We start from the raw sequence: 20928 nt of genomic DNA on the forward strand, positions 1-20928 counted from the left end.
ACCCACTCAGACCTCTCAGGTGCAGACTTCGGATTTATAAAATCCTCTCTTGGTTCTTTGAAAGCATCTGTTGAGATGCCTTTTAAGGGTTTACAGAGGGGAGCTGGACTCAAACCTCCTTCAGTTTGAAGCTCACATAGCGTTTGCTTTTAGCCAGCTCTGACGGAGTGTGATCTACGACTCTGTGGTCTGGAGAGTGAATTTGGTAGTTACTCTAGTATGTGTTAACAGACAGTGACATCATTTCGAAGCAGGAAACGGCTCTCAGGTTACCATAAAATTGACTTAAGGAATTACAGACAGACCTCTGCTATGTGTGGAGATGCCATTACTGCTAAATCAAAGGTAACTTCGAGGTCTGGCAGGCGCTTGTCAACAGGTGAGCAGAGGAGAGGTTCTGCAAGAGCCTTGAGTCGGGCTAACATTCTCCAGGCTTTATTCTCATCTCAGGTTAAAGGTCAGACAGCAAAGCCATTCCCAGTGGTCTTTATTTATGCTTCTCAGAGTTTGGGATGGTGACGCGTCTTGTGGAAGAGGGATAGCTCAGGTGAGTGCTCCATCTCCTAGCCCAGGCGATGATAGACAGAAGGCCTCATGAAAGCCCAGCTTTTTATAAATGTGCCTAACTGTTCACAGGCACACCAAAACTCACCCTCTTCATTACCTCCCTGAAGAGAGGTGTGAGGTTTCTACCCCCCCCCCCTACTCCTCTTTGAAGGACAGGTACTAGTATCCCTAAGTGGCTAGCCTGGTGGAGTGCTCTTGGGCAGTGATTCTTAGAAAAGTCTTACCTGATAATTGATGGGTTATGTAGTCATGTACATCTGTATCAAAAGATGGTTTTGTTTATTCTTATGACTGGAAAAGAAGTTAGTATCTTAAACAACAAACCATAATGGTTAAATGAGTAGGGGTGACATTTAGGGATACTGAACGGACCATACAATCCACATGAGACCATTTTCATACTCCCAAAAGAAACTCCACAGTGCTCATTAACACTCGCTGCCCATTGCTCATTCCCATGTCCCAATCACTGATCTATAACAACCACATTATCTTCCGTGTTTACCTTTGTTCTGAACAGGTATAAACCTTCCCCTTATCATCTTCACTATCATTATTCTCAAAACAATAGCATATATTGCATATAATAACTACATCTGGGCTGGGAATATAGCTCTCTGGGTAAGGACACTTACTACGCAAGCATGGAGACTATAGAGTTTGGATTCCCAGTACCCACATTTAAAAAAAAAAAAGCCTAATGAGATGGATTAGTCATAAAAATTATGGCTACCAATGTGAGTTCCATCCACATGATGGAAGGACAAGATCAACTCCTGTAAGTTGTCCTCTGACCCCGCACACATATACATACACTAAGTAAGTGAATACATAAATCAGGACCACACATGCCAGGTGCTTTGAAACAAGTTCCCAAAGGTTGCAGCAGCATCTCTTCCCACAAATCTCTGTTTGGTTTGTGTGGAACCCTCCCCCCTACCCCCCACCCCCACCCAACACACACATAGGGTTTCTCTGTATAGTCCTGACTGTCCTGGAACTTGCTCTACAGACTAGGCTGGCCTCGAACTCACAGAGATCTGTTTGCCTCTGCCTCCCTAATGCTAGGATTAAAGGTGTGTGTCACCACTTCGAAGGCCCCAGGATTCTCTGAAAAAGTGTGTCTTCTAGCTTAGGAAGAATTATTTTAAAGATGGCCGTTCTAACCCCCCTCATCTTAATCCTTTCCCATTTGGAAACAGTAAAGAAAATGCACCTGACAAAGATGTGGGGCTCAGTCTGGTCCCTCCTGCCTTTACAAAAGGCTAAAACTTTGTCTCCATTCTTCCTTCAAGTCTTAGAGGCAAGATCAAATTAAGCCCCTGGTTAGAGTCATGTGTGTGAAAATTATATTTAAGAAATAGTAGAGACAGTTTTACAATATCATCACCTGAGGCCATAGCTACCAGCCTCGGCCTCTTGCCCTCTCTTGCTCTCTCTCTCTCTCTCTCTCTCTCTCTCTCTCTCTCTCTCTCTCTCTCTCTCTCTCTCTCTCTCTCTTTTTGGTTTTTTGAGAAAGGGTTTCGCTGTCTTGGTCTCTTCTTTAATCTTGAAAATATTCTTCTTTTCAGATCTTACATACTTTTGAACAAAGTGTAGTGTCTCGTACCTATAATCTGAGCACTTTGGAGACTGAGGCAAGAGGATTGTTTAAGGTTAGCTATGTAATGAAATCCATCTCAAATAGTCAATCAAACAGCTGAACAAAAAGCTAACACTTTCATCAGACGAGATTGGAAACGCAGAGGTACTGTGATGCATTTTAACATTTTGGTTTGCTCATTGTAGTGGTGGGAATCAGATTGCCAGGTATGAGTCTGCCATTGAGCTGGACCCTAGCCAGCACAGAGGTGCATTTTCACATGATTGGCAGGCAATATTTTGCCCATTTTGAATCAGTGACCATTAATCTGTCTGAAACTTAGTACTCAAACAGCACAAAATACTGTCGATACAAGTAATATCTCGTATCTTATTTTCTGGTCACTTTCCTGTAAATTTTCTCTGTAAAGAATTTCAACAATACAGTCTGATGTCAAACCAAGCACGTACACATGTGAGCAAAGTTATCTTTGCTTTTTCACTTCAGCTCTGAAGCTTAAGTCCTTGTTTTTAATTACTCTTTTGATTAGATAGAAGGTACACTCTTTCTCTCTCTCTCTCTCTCTCTCTCTCTCTCTCTCTCTCTCTCTCTCTCACACACACACACACACACACAAACACACACACACACAATGACATTTTCATAGGCACACATATGCACACACATGTTCTTTCCTTACCTGAACACACATCCACATCCTGCCTTCCCTCTTGCCAATCCCCTCTCTACTTTCAATAGTTTGCCCTTCCTTCTATTTTCAAAATGTCTATATTTCATTGCCCTTCCTTCTATTTTCAAAATGTCTATATTTCATTGCCGTCTCTTGTTCTTTGCTCACTCATATTTCTTTCTACTTTGAGCAGACAGACAGACAGACACACACACACACACACACACACACACACACACACATATTAAAATCTAGGTTCCTGCTGTATCTAACCACTATAGAAGCTAGTAGCTAGAACCCTCAAAAAGATTAAAGCTGAATAGATACATGCTGCTTTTGTAGACACGTCCTAGGTTCCATTCCCAGAACCCACAACTTGCTCCCCACCTACCCTGAGTCTCATTCCCGAGGGCCTGATGCCACTCTTTGGTCTGCTCCCCAACTGCTTGCATGGAGTGCACCTCCCTAAGTGTAGTCATAACACTCATACCTACCAAGTAAAATAAATAAGAGACAGGAGAGATGGCTGGGCTTTTAAGAGCACTACTGTTGTTGTAGAGGCCCAGAGTTCAGTTCCCAGCACCCATATGTGTGTTCACAGCCATCTGTAACTCCACCCTTTTCTGACCTCCTCCAGCACCAGGTGTGTCCATGGCGCACAGACATGCAGGCAAAATATTCACACACAAAATAAAAATAGGTAAATCTAAAAGAATCTCTAAAAAGAACTCCAATATTTTTTGCCAAAATTAAGACAATTCATATTTCGTGAAGAATTTAATGGTCCATCTATAACCATTAGTGTGTAACATAATTAGTTGAAATAACATTTTTAGTTATTCTGTATGCATGTATGTGAGTGCTTACATGCTAAGATGGGTGATTGGAGACTCAAAACAGGAATCCACTCTTTTCCTTCAACCAGGTGGGTCCTGGGAATTGAACTCAGGTTATCAGGCTTTGCTTGCTGCAGGCACCTTTTCCTGCTGAGCCATCTTGTGGACCCATCACTATTCTTCCCAGCAGGGAATTGTTTCTTTCTCTTCATTCTTCTCTATTTCTGATCTGTGCCTTATGGGTGGTCCAAACAAGACTATTCAAAGCCAGGGATGGAGGCATACACATGTACCCATTCAAGAAGCTGAGGCAGGAGGACTGCTACATGTTTGAGGAGGGTCTCTATTATATAAGCCAGCCTGGGCTACAGAGCAAGACCCTGTCTCAAAAAGTAAACAATTTGCCAGGGTGGGGGGGATAACCGGAGGGGCTGGAGATGGGGGAAGAGACTGTTTGAGGGAGGACGGGGATAGCAATCAGGACATAAAATGAATAAATAAATTTTAATTAATTAATGGAGGGAAGTAAACAACAATAAAGTATATTTAATTTCCAGGTCCATCAATTTAAAAAATAAATTAGGTAATGATTAAAAAACATTGTTGCAGGACCTGGAGAGACGGCCCACAGGTTAAGAGCACTGGCTACTCTTTCAGAGAACCTGGTTTTAATTTCCAGTGCCCATACAGTGGTTCACAGCAGCTGCCTGTAATTCCTGTTCCAGGGGATCTGATGTTCTCTTCTGACCTCTGCAGGGACCAGGCACACACGTCAAACAGACATACATGCAAACAGAACCTTTATACAATAAAAATAAATAAACAAAAAAAAACAACCCATGGCTTGAGAAATGCTTAGTACTTTCTCAGGCTTTAATCGCCTTGGATATTGTTGACTACATTAATTATTTTTGTTATTTTTAATTATGCGTATGCATGTGTATCTGTAAGTGCACATAGGTACCAGGACTGCAGAGGCCAGAGGATCCCCTGGCGCTAGATTTACAGACAGTTGTGATCTGCCCGATGTGAGTGTTGGGAAGTCAACTTCAGTCCTCTGTAAGAGCTGTTCATTCTCTGATCTGCTGAGCCATCTCTCCAGCTCCTGTTATAATGTTTGTAATTTCTCCATTTTCCTTTGATTCTGTACTAGCATTTCCAACTTGCTCATATGTCCTATTAGTCCATGGTACTGCTGGTCTTGATGCTTATCTGAGCTCTTTCAGAAAACAGAAGCCAAAGGTCTGAGATGTGCTGGTTCAGGAATCCTCTGCTTCTGATACACAGGTTTATGTAGCATCCCAAGATGAGTTCAAGCCATTTTTTGTTCTGTGTTTCTAGCTGAAATAAGAGTTCTTTCTAGTTAAGTGTGATGTTGCATGCCTTTTGATTCCAGCCCTGAGAAGGCAGAAGCAGGTGAGTTTGAGGCCAGCCTGGTCTACATACTGTGTTCTAGGATAGCCAGGGCTATGGAGAGAGACCCTGCATTAAATAAATAAATTAATTAAATAAAATAACTTTCTAAACCAAATCAACCCCCCCTCTGTCCCTCCTGTCCCATAAGTCCCCATCCCTCATCTTTCTCTCCTTTTCTCCCTCCCTCCCTCCCCAGACCCTTCCCCTTCTTCCTCCATCCTTGTTTCTCCCCCTCCTTCTAAAATATAGATTAGTGCCTTAGTACAAAGTACTCTGTTAGTATTTGCACACCTGTCCTGTAGTATGGATCCTGCATCTTCCCACGCGCATCTGTGGAGTTATGCAGGCCCATAGCTATTGCTTGTGGCTTTTCACTCAAGTTATTTGAAAACAATACCTTGACTGATTCTAATGCCTTTCTCACCTATCCCCAACTTGCAAACAATTGCTTTATCATCTTTGTGTATAGTAGCATCCCCCTTTACCTATAAAGTTTTATAATAGATTATGCTTCCATACCCAACAGTGTCTGAATCACTAGGTGGGGCCGAGGGGCTTAAAAGTGGGCACGCCATAGGGAGTTAGCTCAGTGGTAAACCTGCACTGGCCCAGTTCTTGGCCCTAACGTCAATCCATAGTTCTAGAAACAGAAGGAAGCAAGGAAAGAGCCTAAAAGCGGATTTCCTGGGTGGATCCAGGGCCTCAGTGTTTTAACCCTCTTCCTGATTCCACAAAGGGAGCCGAAGCACTGATTGGCAAGTTAATCAGCCCTGGCTAGGAGGAGTCAGTCAAATTAAGTGTAGGGTTAGGAAGACCCATAAGATTCCATCTGTCACCAAGTTCCTCATTCTCATCACTATAGTGATCACTTTATGAAAAAAACACGTATGGGATGCCTAGTAACTGAAAGGCCTCTCCAGTCTCACAAACAGAGGCTAAGCAAGGGGCCTGGAGGATACGGCCAGGAGAGCTGCGGCTGAAAGAACAAACCTGGGTTCAATTGGAAATCAGTTAAGAATAGATGTGCATGCTTGAAGCTGCCTGGGTGGGGATGTAGGGAGGATCTTATTGGAGTTGGGGGAGAGGAACCATGATCAGAATATACTGTACAAAATTACTACTGTAGTAGTAGTAATAGTAGTAGTAGTGTTGTTATACTCAGTTTCTCTGTGTAGCCCTATCTGTCCTGTCCTGGAACTCACTCTGTAAAACAGGCTGGGTCTTGAACTTAGAGATCTGCCTGCCTCATCCTCCCTAGTGCTGGGACTAAAGGCTGCCTATTCAGAAAAAAAATATTTTCAATAAAAATTTTCTTAAAAAATAGAAAGAAAAAGAATAGATGTGTCAAGTGTGTCAAGTGTGTCAGCATTGAGGAGATTAAAGCTAGAAGATCAGGAGATCAAGGCTATCTTCAGCTTTGTAGCAAGTTCAAGGCTAGCCTGGGCTACATCAGCCTCTGTTGCAAAATATAAAACAACTCAGCACAGTGAAAGCAGAAGCAGGTAGCTCTCCATGAGTTTGAAGCTAGTCAGAACTACAAAGTGAGATCTTGTCTCAAACAGAAAAACAGCACCCCAAAATAAATCACACACACACACACACACACACACATATACTGCATATATATTACACACATGCATTTTATTGTATATGTGTACTATATGTATACACACTGAATTATATCCTATAATAGTATATAATACATCATATATCATATAGCTCATATATCAATAATATAATATGTGTGCATATGTATATTATTTATATTTGAAGCTTATACAAAGATCTTATATATATGACAAAGGCCAGGAAGCTGATGAAGTCACTGCTGGTTTAAAATCAGCCAGTTTGAATCTATGTGTGAGAGACAGCTGACTGAAGTTTATGGCACATCTGCCAGCTCCTGCATCCAAAGATGCTTAGTGGGTTCTGAACACTTGGATTTATTTCTGGCCAACCAATATGGAGTATAAGAAGGCTGGGAAAGCACAAAGTGCATAGCCCTCGCTGGTTTAATACGAGAGTGGAAACCCTTCACTCATCTGTGCACAAGTTTTCACCTTGGATACCCAAGGACTTCTTGGCTACAGCAACCAGGCAGCCAGGAAGCCTCCAAACTGTCAGATATGGTAAAGATAAGTCATTGAAGTCCTCTTCTCCTAATGTTGTGAAGTGTGGGGAAATAGGTATTTCATGCTAGTATTCCAGGTCTGCAGGCCTGCCTCTCTCTCTCTCTCTCTCTCTCTCTCTCTCTCTCTCTCTCTCTCTTTCTCTCTCTCTCTCCTTCCTTCTCTCCCTCCCTTCCTTTCTTCCTTTCTTTTTTCTCTTTTCTTCTTTCCTTCCTTCCTTCCTTCCTCTCTCTTTAGTAGTTTATTTTGTGTGTATATGAATGTTTTGCCTACATTTACTAATGAGCTATATTCCCAGCCCCACACCTTTGTGAGACAGCGGAAGAATTAAATCTTTTTAGCAGAAAACGTCTGTCTTCACAGAGAACATGTGACGACTGAAGATTTACAAATTAGCGTTAGCATATCTTTAGACAACTTCTGCTCCTTTGGAAGTCTAGTTTACCCTAGTGGATCAGCTCACTTCAGTTCCTGCAGATAAGATAATGTGACCTTAAGCACTGAAAGGCTAGGCAGAGGATAGCATGGGCGTCCAGCTTTTGGTTTCTTGGGTATAACTTTCTCTTCTGAAGCTCTGTGGGCATAGGCATCCAATGTTCATCATGTGCAGACAGTGCCAGAGTCTGGGCTTATTCTCAACATTTTGTTTGATTTTCGGGGGGGACAGGGACTCCCTTGTGTATCTCTGGCTAACCTGGAACCTACAGTGCAGACCAGCTTAAAACACAAAACAGTTGTCTTGCCTCAGCCTCCTGGGTGTTGGGAATATGTGTGTGCACCACCATGCCCAGCATGGCTTGTTCTTGAATTCATAAATAGTCTTGGTTACACTACCTTGTAAAATATTTGCACATCATTGGAAAGCTTGTTCCCCCAGCTGCTCACTCCATTTTCCATTACCAGACATAAATTTTTGGTAAACCATACATATTTGGAAGGGGGTGAGGCCAGTGGGGACTGGTCCCTTCAGGCAAGACAATTGGCCCCACCTGCAATCCTAAACACTCGAGAAAATCTGAAGCAGCTGGATTGCTGAAAAAGTTCAGGTCAGCTTGGGCTACCTTGCCAGGGGGAAAATAATTTAACCTCAATGAGCTTTTGATTTACTTGATAAGGGATGGTGGGTGTGCTGACTATAGAGTGCCAGATAGAAAACCAGGTAGGAAACATGAGTATAGTGTTTGGTTCTATAGTGCTTTTAAAAATACATTTGTTTATTATTTATTTATTTGTTTATTCTCTCTGTCTTTCTCTGTGTATCTGTCTCTCTGTCTCTCTGTCTCTCTCTCTCTCTCTCTCTCTTTCTCTGTGTGTGTGTGTGTGTGTGTATGTGTGTGTGTGTGTTTACAACTTGAGGGAGTCAGTTCTCTTCTTCCACTATATGGGTCCCAAGGACTGTACATAGATCGTAAGCCTGGCACCACACACCCTTACTCACTGAGCCATCTCACTGCCCATGATTTCTACTTTTTGGAAACAACCAAATGCAGCATTGGTCCACATTGGTTGGCATTTTTAGTGAAGAACAACCAAGGCCATTTTCAATTCATAGGACCCTTTCCCTCCTCTAGAAATAGGAGACAATGCCAGCAAACCTATATGCCTGTGCTTCTATGATACTGCAGATTAATGGGAATAATAACTAAATCTCATAGGAAAGTTTGCTCAAAATAACAACATTTAGTTATAATCTACTGTTGCTCAACCATGTTAGCAAATGGCAGAAGTATGTGACCTATCTTCCCCAAGCATGGTTTTCCAAAACTTAACAGCTTATATTTAGGCAACAAACAATATGAAGCCAGGTAGCCTTTTGGTTACCTTTTTGCATAACAGTTAATAAGCAATGGCGATCGCAATTTGTACATCAAGAAGCCATTAAAAATTTCCATACATTACTAAAAAAATTAAACTATTGCAAAAGAAAGAAACAAAGAAAGGAAGGAAGGAAGGAAGGAAGGAAGGAAGGAAGGATTTCCAGCTACTGGGGAAGCACTGTAACTGCTACGAAAGGTCGGTAGGTGGCTCTGCTCCTTTTAAATAAATTTACAAAAGACAGAGAACATGATCCGCTAAGTAGAACCTTTAATCAAAACAATAAACCACATTCTGAAAACTGTGGCCTCTCCTCTCCTTTAGAATAGTTGGGAGGCTTTAAAATTAGACCCAGGAGAAAAATTGCAAACTGTGTATGGTTAAGCAATTTGTTAGGAGATCAGGGAAGGTATTATACTGTGAAGAACAGTTACTAAAGGGAAGATGGAGTCCGCCTCTTCATTCCTTACTTCCATTTAGAATGAAAGAAAATTAAGTGTTGAAACCTTCTGAACACTCACTTACCCACAGCTGTACACTTCAGGTCACTCTACAGAAACGTTAGATATTTAAAGTTTGTGTGTGGGGAAAAATTGTCCTCTAGGTCTTCAACTTCTACTTAGACTCTGTCATCTTAGCTTTAGCTCACACCTTTATACTTAAGAAAAAGAATAACCAGTAGGGCGTTATAAAATTATAAGTGCTTACCAAACTGGGTCATAGTTTTCAACCTTGTTAACATTCCAGGAAAAACCTCGCCTAAAACCAAAGCCATCTGAAGGAATGGGAAGCCTGTTTTGTTTTTAATCTAAATAAAGAAAAATGTGTTTTAAACTAAAATATAGTTAAAAAGTCATAATTTCCTTTTTCAGACTCTTCCCAAAGTCTTCAAAGAAGCAGGTGTTTTACAGTTGCAGTCGTATCTCTCTGGTTCCAGAAAAGATGAACACTTACTTTTGGAGATGTACATTTTAGGCTTTCAAGTTTGCTAAATACATAATTCTGATTTTAATTTTAAAAATTACTTTACTTATTCACTTATGTGGTGCGGGTGTTGCAGCGAGTCAAACCATAGAACTTTCCTGTGTCTGGTTTTCTCCTTCAACCCCAGGAGGGATCAAACTCCCGGCTTCAGGCGGTAAGCGCCCTTACCTGTTGAGTTGCCTTGTCGACAGACTCGTTCTGGTATTTTGTTTGTTTTTTATTATTTATTTTTTTTAAAAGAGTTAAAAAGTTTAAAGTACAAAACTATTATGTACGTAAATAAATTCTTTAGTAATATTCTAAGCTGTCAGACTGTAACCCGAAAATAGAAAAAAAAAAAAAGCAACCAATAACTTCTCCTCTCAAACGAGAACTTTCAGATTTGCTTTTATCAAGAACACCTTTAGGAATATTTTGGATGGCAAAGGAGATTATTTTCTCACTGTCCTTTTGGCTCGTTAGGTCGACACAATATTTCGCTTGTTGCTCTCCTGATGCTCAGAGAGCCCCTTTAAAACTCGGAGAAGCTGAGAATAAACAGACCCGGGCTATAAGCGCGTCTTGAACCACTTAAATTACTTTAAACTTTCTGCTTTTAAATGTTAATTCCAAAGCCGCTTACTTAACTGTCTTTGCAAATTTACCTTTTGAAAAATAACTGCACACCAAAAGTCGGAACAAACCGGTGAAATGAAATGAACAGTGTTTCCTGATTGTGAACAAACATATGGTTTAGCTAGAAAGATGAATCACCACAAAAAGAGAGAATAAAAAACGAGAGAACCATTTCACACTTGGCCCACAGAGTCGGGGAGAAAGGGTGCCTGTCCGGTTGACATTCATGCATTCACATCTATTATTTTTGATGTCATGGAGCTGATCGGTGGAGACCGAACATGAGTGCTGTGCTGAACGTGAATAATTCGATTGTAAGTTTAAAACTTTGGGACTTGTTAGAAAGGGCAGTTAGAAAAGGCAGTGGAGGCTAGGGGCAAGTAAGTAATCAAGTCAGTCACCCAAACGGATTCACGAGCTTTTGGGGGACCAGCCGTCCAGCTGGTGGGATCTATCTGTCTCTTGTTTCAATACTCTGATTTTTATAGTAGGTTGATCGTACCCGGGCTAAGATGGGAGGATGGAGGGGAGGCAGGAAGGATGGATGACCAGACCGTTGGACAGAAGGGCCGGATAAAGGAAAGACGGATGGGCGCTTTTCACCTTGACTCAGGAGCTAACAGAAAGCCCCGGGAACCCGGCAGGCGGGGCAAAGGAGGCTGCACGCTGCTCTGGGGCACTTGGGGCGTGGCGAGGGCGTGGACTGTGGAGCCTTGGCCGCCCAGCCTCCGCGGGCCCGCAGGTATAAGAGACGCGGTACCCCGCCCTCGGCGAGCTCCTCGGCGCTCCAAGTCGGTCGCAGCGGAGGCCAGGACGGGCCGTAGGGTTGGTCCGCCAAGGGATGCTCTCTCCGAAGCGCCGTGGCCAGCCCCGCTCTCCCAAAGCCGCTGCCGCGCCGCACCAGCCCTCGGCCGCCGACATGGCCCTGTATTGCGGCGACAACTTCGCATACTCACAGCCCGCCGCCGCCGCCGCGCCTGGTGCGCCCCCGATCTCCAGGGCACCCTATGGGCTGTCCGACTACGCCGCGCCCCCCGCTGCAGCCGCCAACCCCTATTTGTGGCTCAACGGGCCCGGCGTGGGCGGCCCGGCCTCCGCTGCCGGCTACCTAGGGGCGCCGCCGCCCGCCCCCGGAGCAGCGCCGGGACCCTTCCTGCAGCCGCCAGCCGCTCCGGGCACTTTCGCGGGCGCCCAGCGGGGCTTCGCGCAGCCCTCGGCGGCCGCACCCGCCTCCCCTGCCGGCTCGGCAGCCCCTGGCGAGCTGGGCTGGCTGTCGATGGCCAGCCGTGAGGACCTGATGAAGATGGTGCGACCACCCTACTCGTACTCGGCGCTCATCGCTATGGCCATCCAGAGCGCGCCAGAGCGCAAACTCACCCTCAGCCACATCTACCAGTTCGTCGCCGATAACTTCCCTTTCTACCAGCGCAGCAAGGCTGGCTGGCAAAACTCCATCCGTCACAACCTATCACTCAACGACTGCTTTAAGAAGGTGCCCCGCGACGAGGACGACCCAGGTGAGGATGGTCGGGCAGGTACTTTAGGACCGCGAAGCCGAGCACCTATAGGTGCTGAGAACCGGAGCCTAATATCCGATCTGTGCGCGGCCGGGTTGGAAATCTGCGTGGGGCCTTATCTTTACTAGAGGGGGGAAGATGTGGGGATAGAGCCACCCAAACCTGGTCTGATAGGGACACGGGAAATATATCAGATGTCTACAGAGGACATGGTCCCTCACACTCAGGGCAGAAGCTAGGGGGCTAAACCAAAAAGTTCATACGCACTAACAGGAGGTCGCTTCAGGGAACAGCAAAAGTCACTGGAAGATACATAGAGCAGGGAAAGGGACTCTAACAAGCAGGGTGTTAACAAAAGATGAGAACACTAGGCCTCATTTCCTTCTTTGAATTCCTAAGGATCGATCCCACTTTGTGGGCCAACCGAGGTTTGGGTAAGATGTGGGCACCCTGTATGGGCTTCCCTCTAGTCTAAATCCTATACCCTGAGTGAAGAAGACTGCATAGGTCTGTGTTCTGAGTTTTCCCTCACCTGGCAGAGGGAGGTGGAAGTGGAGTGAAGCTTTACAAAGACAGATTCTTGCTTGAGGCTCTTGAATGAAGCCTGAGCTGTTGTATTGGGGGATGGAACCCAGGGCCTCAGATATGCAAAAGATTAGCTCCACCACTTAATTGCATTATCCTTGTAGAAGTATATTCTGGAGCAGTTTTCTAGTGCAGATACTGTATTGTGCAAACTACATTTTAAAAGTTAATGTGGTTAGGCACACCTTATCATTTAGGAGGATAGAGAGTTCCAGGTCAGCTTCATGAAGTCTCACATCCTGTGTATGTTTTACAACACGCTTTAATTTGGACACATCTCAAGTAGCCATTAGTCCCCAATGGTGACACTTGTACAGGACGTGCAGTTTTTGAAGATGCAACTTCCTGACTTAGCTTCTAAACCACCCAAGATTATTATGTCAGTTGTCGTGTGTATTCCTTTGAACTTTAAAAAGTTCAAAAATATTGTATCTGGAAAAGCTTTAAAAAAAAACCCTACCAAATGAAGTGGAAATTTCTGGATATGCCAGTAGGACTCAATGGAAAGTGATGGCTTGAACCAAGTATTTGGAGTTTGGGAGTGGAACTCAAAAATACAGCACTTGCCATGGTATATTGAGATCGTGGGTTTATCCTCTTGCACTGGGAGAGGAGGAAGAAATGATAGTAATACTAACCAAGATGGCTCAATAGACCTATCCAGATAGTTAAAGAATTCTCTCTGTCTCTGTCTGTCTCTCTCTTTCTCTGTATGTGTGTGTGTGTGTGTGTGTGTGTACGTGTGTGTACACTCTTTACAGAGGCAAAGGCAGGCATATCTCTTGAGTTTGAGGCCAGCCTGGTCTACATAGTGAGTTCTGGGATAGGCAGAGCTACATAGTTGAGAGAGACAGAGAGGGAGAAAGAGAAAGAAGGAGGAGGAGGAGGAAGAAGAAGAAGAGGAGGAGAGAGGGTAGGGAGGTTGGTTAGGAGGCTGCCTCTCGACACTGTATGTAATACAGCAGGCAGTCAGTCTGCACCTTACCTCATCTGAAACTGAGGGCTGTGGTCCTGTTGCCTGTCTCCACAGAGCTGAGAGACACCTGAACTTACCTATGAGAAGCACTCACTGCAAAGCAATAGTTTAAGTCTTTGAAACAGTAAAGGCCAGGTTAGGAAAAGCTGTTTGGGTGAAAGTCTTCTAAGGTGATATAGGTATGTCCCACTCCAGTTAGAGAAGGGCATTTCTTTGCTACAGAAGACAGGTCTTGTGTAGATTTTAAATGAGTGCAGAATTTTCCTAGTGGACATGTGATTAGACATACCTTATCTTACGAGGACACATTGTATTCAGTAATGTACTGGGATGTTAATTCCTAGTTTTCTTGTTCTGCAGACACACATCAGCTGAGCTGTTAAGATTTAGTTGGTTAAGCCGGGCAGTGGTGGCACACGCCTTTAATCCCAGCACTTGGGAGGCGGAGGCAGGTGAATTTCTGAGTTTGAAGCCAGCCTGGTCTACAGAGCGAGTTCCAGGACAGCCAGGGATACACAGAGAAACCCTGCCCAAAAAAAAAAAAAAAAAAAAAAATATATATATATATATATATATATATATATATATATATGTTGATTGCTTGGTAGTAATATTTTTTTAATTATCATTTTGACATTGTCTTTTTTAAATGGTGTGATTCTTTTCTGTTCTAAGACTTACATTTTTTTCAGGAAAAGTTGTAGTAAATTCTGTTAGCTGTTGTGCCAGCTACAACACTAAGGCATCATTTAAGCCTAAATTAATTTACTACATGTTAACTTACTGTTTTAGAAAACAAATGGAAGATCATGATTTAAGTAACATCAGAATTTCATAATTTTGCAAGTTAACATGGCTTGGATCAGGAGTTAGGGAAAGTAGCAGGTGACTTACTGTAGGTGTCTCAGAAATAGAATCAGGTCATAGGATGTAAGTAGTGGGTGCATAAGACATAGGACTGGCTAGAAGAATTTACTCTACTTTTTTCCTTGTAGTGAGCAAGGCCTCCAGAAGAGGATGACCTAGTGAGCTCCTTGGTCACCATTTAATCTGATTTCCTGGTGGCCCAGTGTGGGCTGTAGCGAGCTTCCCAAACCCTCAGTTTTACTAAAGCAGGGTCATTTGTTGTCCAAAATAATTAAGCAGCAAATTACAAACCAGGTATTGAGGCATATAACCTGTACTTCTAGAACTTAGGCAGTAGAGACCAGGATTGATCAGTTGGCAGCCTCAACTTCACTGGCACAGCAGGTTCTGGGTTTGCCTGGGCTATTCAAGACCCTGTCTCAATAAACAGAAAGGGCACAGAGAAAGAAGAGGGCTGGGACTGTAGCTCAGCAGGCGAAGGCGTGCCTACCATGATCCTCAGCGTTGTAGAATGGGCATGGGAGTGTATCTCAGGGAAGGAGGTGTAATCTCAGGGAGAGGCAGCAGAGCTAGAGGAAATCTAAGGCCAGCCAGGGATATATGAAACTGTCCTTAAATTCCAGAAATAGATCTCATTCACATGGCTTACATTAATTGTTAGTCTACCTAATTTATATATTAACTTTACCATAGGAAGAAGCTTAGGATGGATAGGATTTGGTGCTGTTTGATTTCAGACATGGAGTAAAGTGTCTTGGAACATAAGGGGGGGGGGTGTTCTGTGCACAGAAATAAAGTAGAACCTTCAAGCCCAGGCGTGGTAGCACATGCCTTTAATCCCAGCATTCGAGAGGGGCAGATGGATCTCTGAGTTCAAGGCTAATCTGGTCTGCAGAGCAAGTTCTGGGACATCCAGAGCCACACAGAGAAACCCTGCCTCGAATGAATGAATGTAGCGAACAGACAGACAAATGAAAGAAATGACCAATCCTCACTAAATTCTTCATTCCCCTCAGGGAAGGGTAATTACTGGACTCTGGATCCAAACTGTGAGAAAATGTTCGACAATGGAAACTTCCGACGGAAGCGAAGGCGCCGGGCCGAGGCTAGTAGCAACCTTACTGTGCCTTCGGGGACATCAAAATCAGAAGGGCAGTCCTCAAGACTAAGAGTGAGTGGGAAGCTAGAAGGAGACAGCCCCTCTTCTATGCTGAGGCCATCTCAGTCACCAGAGCCTCCAGAGGGCACCAAGAGTACTGCCTCCTCTCCTGGAGCATCCACCCTCACCTCCACTCCGTGCCTCAACACATTCCTCAGCAGCTTCAACACCTTAAGTGTCAACTCCAGCAGCATGGGCACCCAGCGAACCCTCCCAGGCACCCGTCGCCACCTAGGAGGGACCCAGCTGCCCTCCAGCACATTCCCCAACACCTCCGTTCCAGACAGCTCTCCAGACTCCATGCAGCTGAGTACTGTGGGTGGGAGCAACCAGCTGTCCTCCTACTACCACCCTTTCTCTGGTGGCAGCAGTGGGGACCAGAGTAGCCCCTTCAGCAGCCCTTTCTACAACTTCAGCATGGTCAACAGCCTCATCTACCCCCGGGATGGCTCTGATATATAGACATTGCTCCTCAGACTCGATGAAATGTACACTTGAGATGTACCTATCTCCCACACAGATCAGTAGTTTCAGAAATCTGCTTAGCATCTTGGAAAGGGGACCTACTGTGCAGAGAATTAAATGGGTTGAGGTATTTATATACATATACATACAGACACACACACAGACAGTTTTTGGTATAAAGCATTCCTGCAACAACCCCTAAAAAATCCTGCAGTCCATTGACTTTGTCTATGCTCAGGTTGATGGGGGAAACATCGTTGGAGTTATGGGTGGGAAAACTACATTTGAGCTTTCAGCTCTGATTTACAAGTGAATAATATAATAAAGACAGGCCTCACAGAGTTCTACCTACCATCCTAGGATGGGAGGCACACAACCTGAGAAACCTGGAAAAGCTTGCTGGAGTGTGAGAGCTTGCTGGTTACTGTGAGCATAGTCAGTGGACTGTAGGATTATTCAGGAGTTCACAGAAAGCAATCCAGAAGCTTACTGAGCCTATCAGATTTGAATCCATTCAAAGTGGATCGCCTTAACCCATTAACAATTCTGCACGGTAAGTCCCCTTTGCAAGACACTAGTGGGTTTCTGAAACCGTTGAAAGTACCAAACCCTGTGAGAGGCAGGAGTGACTATCCTGAAATGGTAGGTAACATACCAAGGTCACACATGGGAAATAGTGGGTTCTTAAACATGCCAGCTTCATGATAGACAAAGTAAACATGGGATAAGGTCTGGAAGCCATAGTTCTAGTGATAAACCTGGTTTCCTGCCTGATTTAGCTTATGTCCTAGGTGTTTCACTGGAAGTGAAATCTTACAGGTTTTTTTTTTGTTTTGTTTTGTTTTTCATTTTTGAGACAAGGTTTCTACATAGCCCTGGCTTAGAACTGACTATGTAGATCACACTGGCCTTGAAACATAGTTATGCCTCCTGATTGACAGTCACATCTGGACCAACCAATCTTTCAGTTTTTAATAAGGAATTACATACATATGGACAAATTCTTTTAAAAGTCATATGTATATAAATTTGTTTCAGCACACCCCCCTCCTTCTACTTGGAAGTGAACCATTTTGTAGTGGGGAGAGTCTAGCACATCATCATACAGGAAACACTTGGTCAGCATCCGTTGAACTCATTCAAAGATTTCTAACGCAGAAGGTTGGATTTACAGGAACAGCCCTCTGCTAAGATGAGGGTATTCTATAAACTCCCATGCTACCTTGTTCTTGAGATACTGCCATGAGACAAGAACTACATTGGGTTGGGGGTGGGGTGGGGAGGATCCTTGCGGTTTTGTTTTGTTTTTTAAGACAGGGTTTCAAGTCCCCTGTATATTAGAACTCTTAGCATTAGTTTAATAAATTTTTTTAGAAATATTAAAAATTTTAGTGCCTTCTTGATGTACAAGTTGCGATCACCATTGCTTTTTAACTCTTATGCAAAAAGATAACCAAAGAAACTACCTGGCCTCATACTTTGTGCATAAATATTTTCTGAATATTTTTGTATGTGAAGAATCAAGGACTTTTATGGATATTTCTAACACAATTCTATATTTGTAAATTAATTTATAATGTCTGCTGGAGCTTTAAAGAATATTTTTTTCCTAAGGAGTATATTCTACATGCTAAGAATAAACTCTTCATGGAATGATTCCTGGCTTTGTGTCTGTGCTTGTTGGACCTCAGTGTCTTTGAAGGAGCAGAAATGGATGGCATGGCACCCAATCCACTAGAGGGACTGTGTTTAGAGTCATTGACTGTGCACGTTGGAATTGCTCCACTTATCCCCAGGTGAATAGGATAAAATAAAAAAGCTACTCTTCACCGAGTGTTTTGGACGACTCTTCACCAAGTGTTTTGGACGTGAGTGTCGGGTTGATTTCTAAATCTTTAACAGTTCTGTTAGAAACTAAATTCCAGCTGGGCTGGGCTGGGCCTCAGTAGTAGAGTGCCTGCCTAGCCTTCCTAGGATAAGGTTCTAGTTGGAGGTAGAGGCCAAACTAAGGTGAGTTTCAGTCTGAAGAAAGCTGCATGCTGAGGCTGCCCTCGTATAGAGCTCTGCAGGGTGGACACTGTCTTGGGGAGGTGGGAGGAAGGAGCCTCAGGCAGCCCATTGCAAGGCTGGAGCTCTTAGTTTGAACATGGTCCCATCCAGAAAATTACGTAGAGTGTCCTTTGTATTGTAGGATGCCTATTAAATACCAGAAGCATACCCACACAGTTGAAATACCCTAGGCAAGGTGGTCATGTGGGGTCAGGTAAGCACATTTTACTCTAAACTTCCTTAAGGGAATCAAGTGTGGTTGGGAAGAAACAAAAAATTGGATCAAAATGTATTAGAAAATATTAGATCTGGGTGTTTCGTATTAGACACAAGGATGGTGGCATTGTGAGGAACTATTGAGGGGTCGGTAAAGTGGCTGAGACCCAGCATGAAATACACCAGGACCAAGCTACCTAGGCCTGGATGGTTCCATGCGAAAGTCCACCAACAGCCAGTTGCTGAAGACTTAGCCACTGTGATGTCTTCTGCCTTGGGAACCATGTCAGAAAATGGGACTAGACCACACTTTGGGCTGCTTACGACAGTGCCATGAACAAAATGCCCTGTAATATGGAGCTAGGGTTCCTGGGAAGTAGGGGCCGCACACTAGGCTGAGGTTAGTGTGTGTCAGCTTTCCACGGCCTGGTGTGCCCTTTGGAATACAGCAAGGCAGGAGAATTTGAGGACCTAGTGGGCAGGGTGTACATTGCCACCCCTACATAGGTATTATAGCTTGGATTTGGGAAACAGTCTCTGAAGCCCAGGCTGGCCCTCAGACTCACTTTGTAGCAGAGGCTGATGCTGAATTTTGTTCTTCCATTTCCTGAGTGCCCTGCTGCTATGCTCGTCTGTCTTGACATTTTAAAATCTCCTATAGATTTCGAACTTACTGAAAAAGGCAGCCCAGGAGGCTTTGAAAGCAGCTACGTGAGCTGGGCGGTGGTGGCGCACGCCTTTAATCCCAGCACTTGGGAGGCAGAGGCAGGCGAATTTCTGAGTTCGAGGCCAGCCTGGTCTACAGAGTGAGTTCCAGGATAGCCAGGGCTACTCAGAGAAACCCTGTCTTGAAAAACCAAAAAGAAAAAAAAAAAAGCAGCTATGTGGCCTAACCCCACCCCCTACTCCATGGCTAGCTGAGCTACCAAATCCCTCCCTGGCAGGCTGAGAACACAAAAGGGCTGCCTGAACTTCAGAGGAGACTCCCAGGACCCTCTTGGCCTCGTGAGGGTTTGAAAGCACCTGTCTTTAGGATCTGGGTGGCTTTTGTCTTTTTCCTACTGTTTTCAGGGCTAAAGCCTTGAGGTCATTAATGAGAAAGAAACCCCAGATGCTCCCCCAGGGCTGGAGGGTGGATGACCTCTAGGCTGGAGTCCCGCCTTTGCCTTTGTCATGGAAAGCTGTCAGCTGGGGCTGGGGGTTAGGTGGGGTTAGGTGGCTGGCACCGCTGAGAGAAGGAATTTCCCAACAGATTTGGGAACAAAACACAAGTTCCCTACTGAATTCCTAAAGAACAGTCCTTTATCATGTTAAAAAAGGTACTGGTCCACCGAGACTGAGCCATCAACCAAAAAGCACTCACGGGCTGGACCCCGGACCCCTACACGTAAGTAGCAGATGTGCAGCTCGATCTCCATGTGGGTCCCCTAACAAGTGGAGCAGGGGCTGTCTCTGACTCAATTGCCTTCCTTTCCCCTAGCCCGGCTGTCTTGTCTGGCCTCTTTGGAAGAGGTGGCATGTAGTCTGGCCGCTGCGACTTGGTGTTCTAGGACAACTTGGAACCCATGGGGGGTGGAGGGGGGAACGGGGTATGAGGATGGGACTAGGAGGAGAGGAGAAGGGATGCTCTACAATCGGGATGTAAAGAGAGTAATTTGAGGGTGAAAAGGGTGTCGCTATTAACCCTCATGTAAGGTGTCAGGCATTGTCCAAAACACCTATATGACTGACTTCCCACTCTTTCGGCCTCCTAACAGTGAGTTAGAGAGTTATTCCTCAGCCTGGGAGTTTCTATAACTGGGCCTAATCATTGATCTAAGTGGCTGCTTCAGGCAAGTGCTCAAATTGGATCTAAAATGAGGATATGGGGTTGGAGAGATGGCTCAGTGTTTAAAAATGTGTACTGCTCTTGTGGTACATAGACATCACAACACAGGCAAACATCCATACATATAAAATAGTAAAAGTTTACAAAGAGAAGAAAGGGAAGGAGAGGGGTGGTCTGGCCCACCTTCCCCAGTTCACTTGGTCTTTCTGTAGCTCTTAGCCCCGAGGATCATTGCCCATTGGGCCTCCATCCTCTTCCTAACCCCCTCACTGCCCACCTTCTATTGACTCCTGCTGTGCCAAGGGCATTCTTACTACTTGGAAACCAACGTGCCACTTACTTATTTAAACTTAATTTTGAAACAGGGTCTCATTGTATAGCCCAAACTGACCTCAAACTTCTGGCAATCCTCAGTGGATGGGATCTACCAAGAGTGAGCCAGTCAACAAATCCCGGGCCATATAGAAACCTACTGAAACAAGGATAGCTCTCTCTGAAAGGTCTGGGATAGGATAGAGAATGTGAAGTTTCTTGGGGCCACAATATTTATTTAATGGTAGAGGGAATATTGCAGGAATCTGAAGCCAATAGGACATATTGAAGTCAGGAGGCCCCAGGAAACCTGTCACAG

General features: G+C 44.4%; 1 protein-coding gene across 1 annotated transcript; it reads left to right on the forward strand.

Moving 5' to 3' along the window:
- The first annotated feature begins 11438 nt into the window (after positions 1-11438).
- Positions 11439-17444, forward strand: Foxi3 (forkhead box I3). The gene is made up of 2 exons (XM_031380873.1): positions 11439-12152; positions 15597-17444. Exons 1-2 carry the CDS (start codon positions 11477-11479, stop codon positions 16199-16201), a joined length of 1281 nt encoding a protein of 426 aa, XP_031236733.1. The 5' UTR covers positions 11439-11476; the 3' UTR covers positions 16202-17444.
- The last annotated feature ends 3484 nt before the right edge of the window (positions 17445-20928 follow it).

The sequence above is a fragment of the Mastomys coucha genome, unplaced genomic scaffold (assembly GCF_008632895.1).
Source record: "Mastomys coucha isolate ucsf_1 unplaced genomic scaffold, UCSF_Mcou_1 pScaffold20, whole genome shotgun sequence".
In the NCBI taxonomy this organism is placed as follows: domain Eukaryota; kingdom Metazoa; phylum Chordata; class Mammalia; order Rodentia; family Muridae; genus Mastomys; species Mastomys coucha.

What these genes read in the sequence shown, in the direction of transcription:
- Foxi3 (XM_031380873.1), top strand. Translation starts at nt 11,477, where the DNA reads ATGCTCTCTCCGAAGCGCCGTGGCCAGCCCCGCTCTCCCAAAGCCGCT. An exon ending in CCGCGACGAGGACGACCCAG is followed by an intron (nt 12,153 to 15,596) that starts GTGAGGATGGTC and finishes CATTCCCCTCAG; the next exon opens with GGAAGGGTAATTACTGGACT.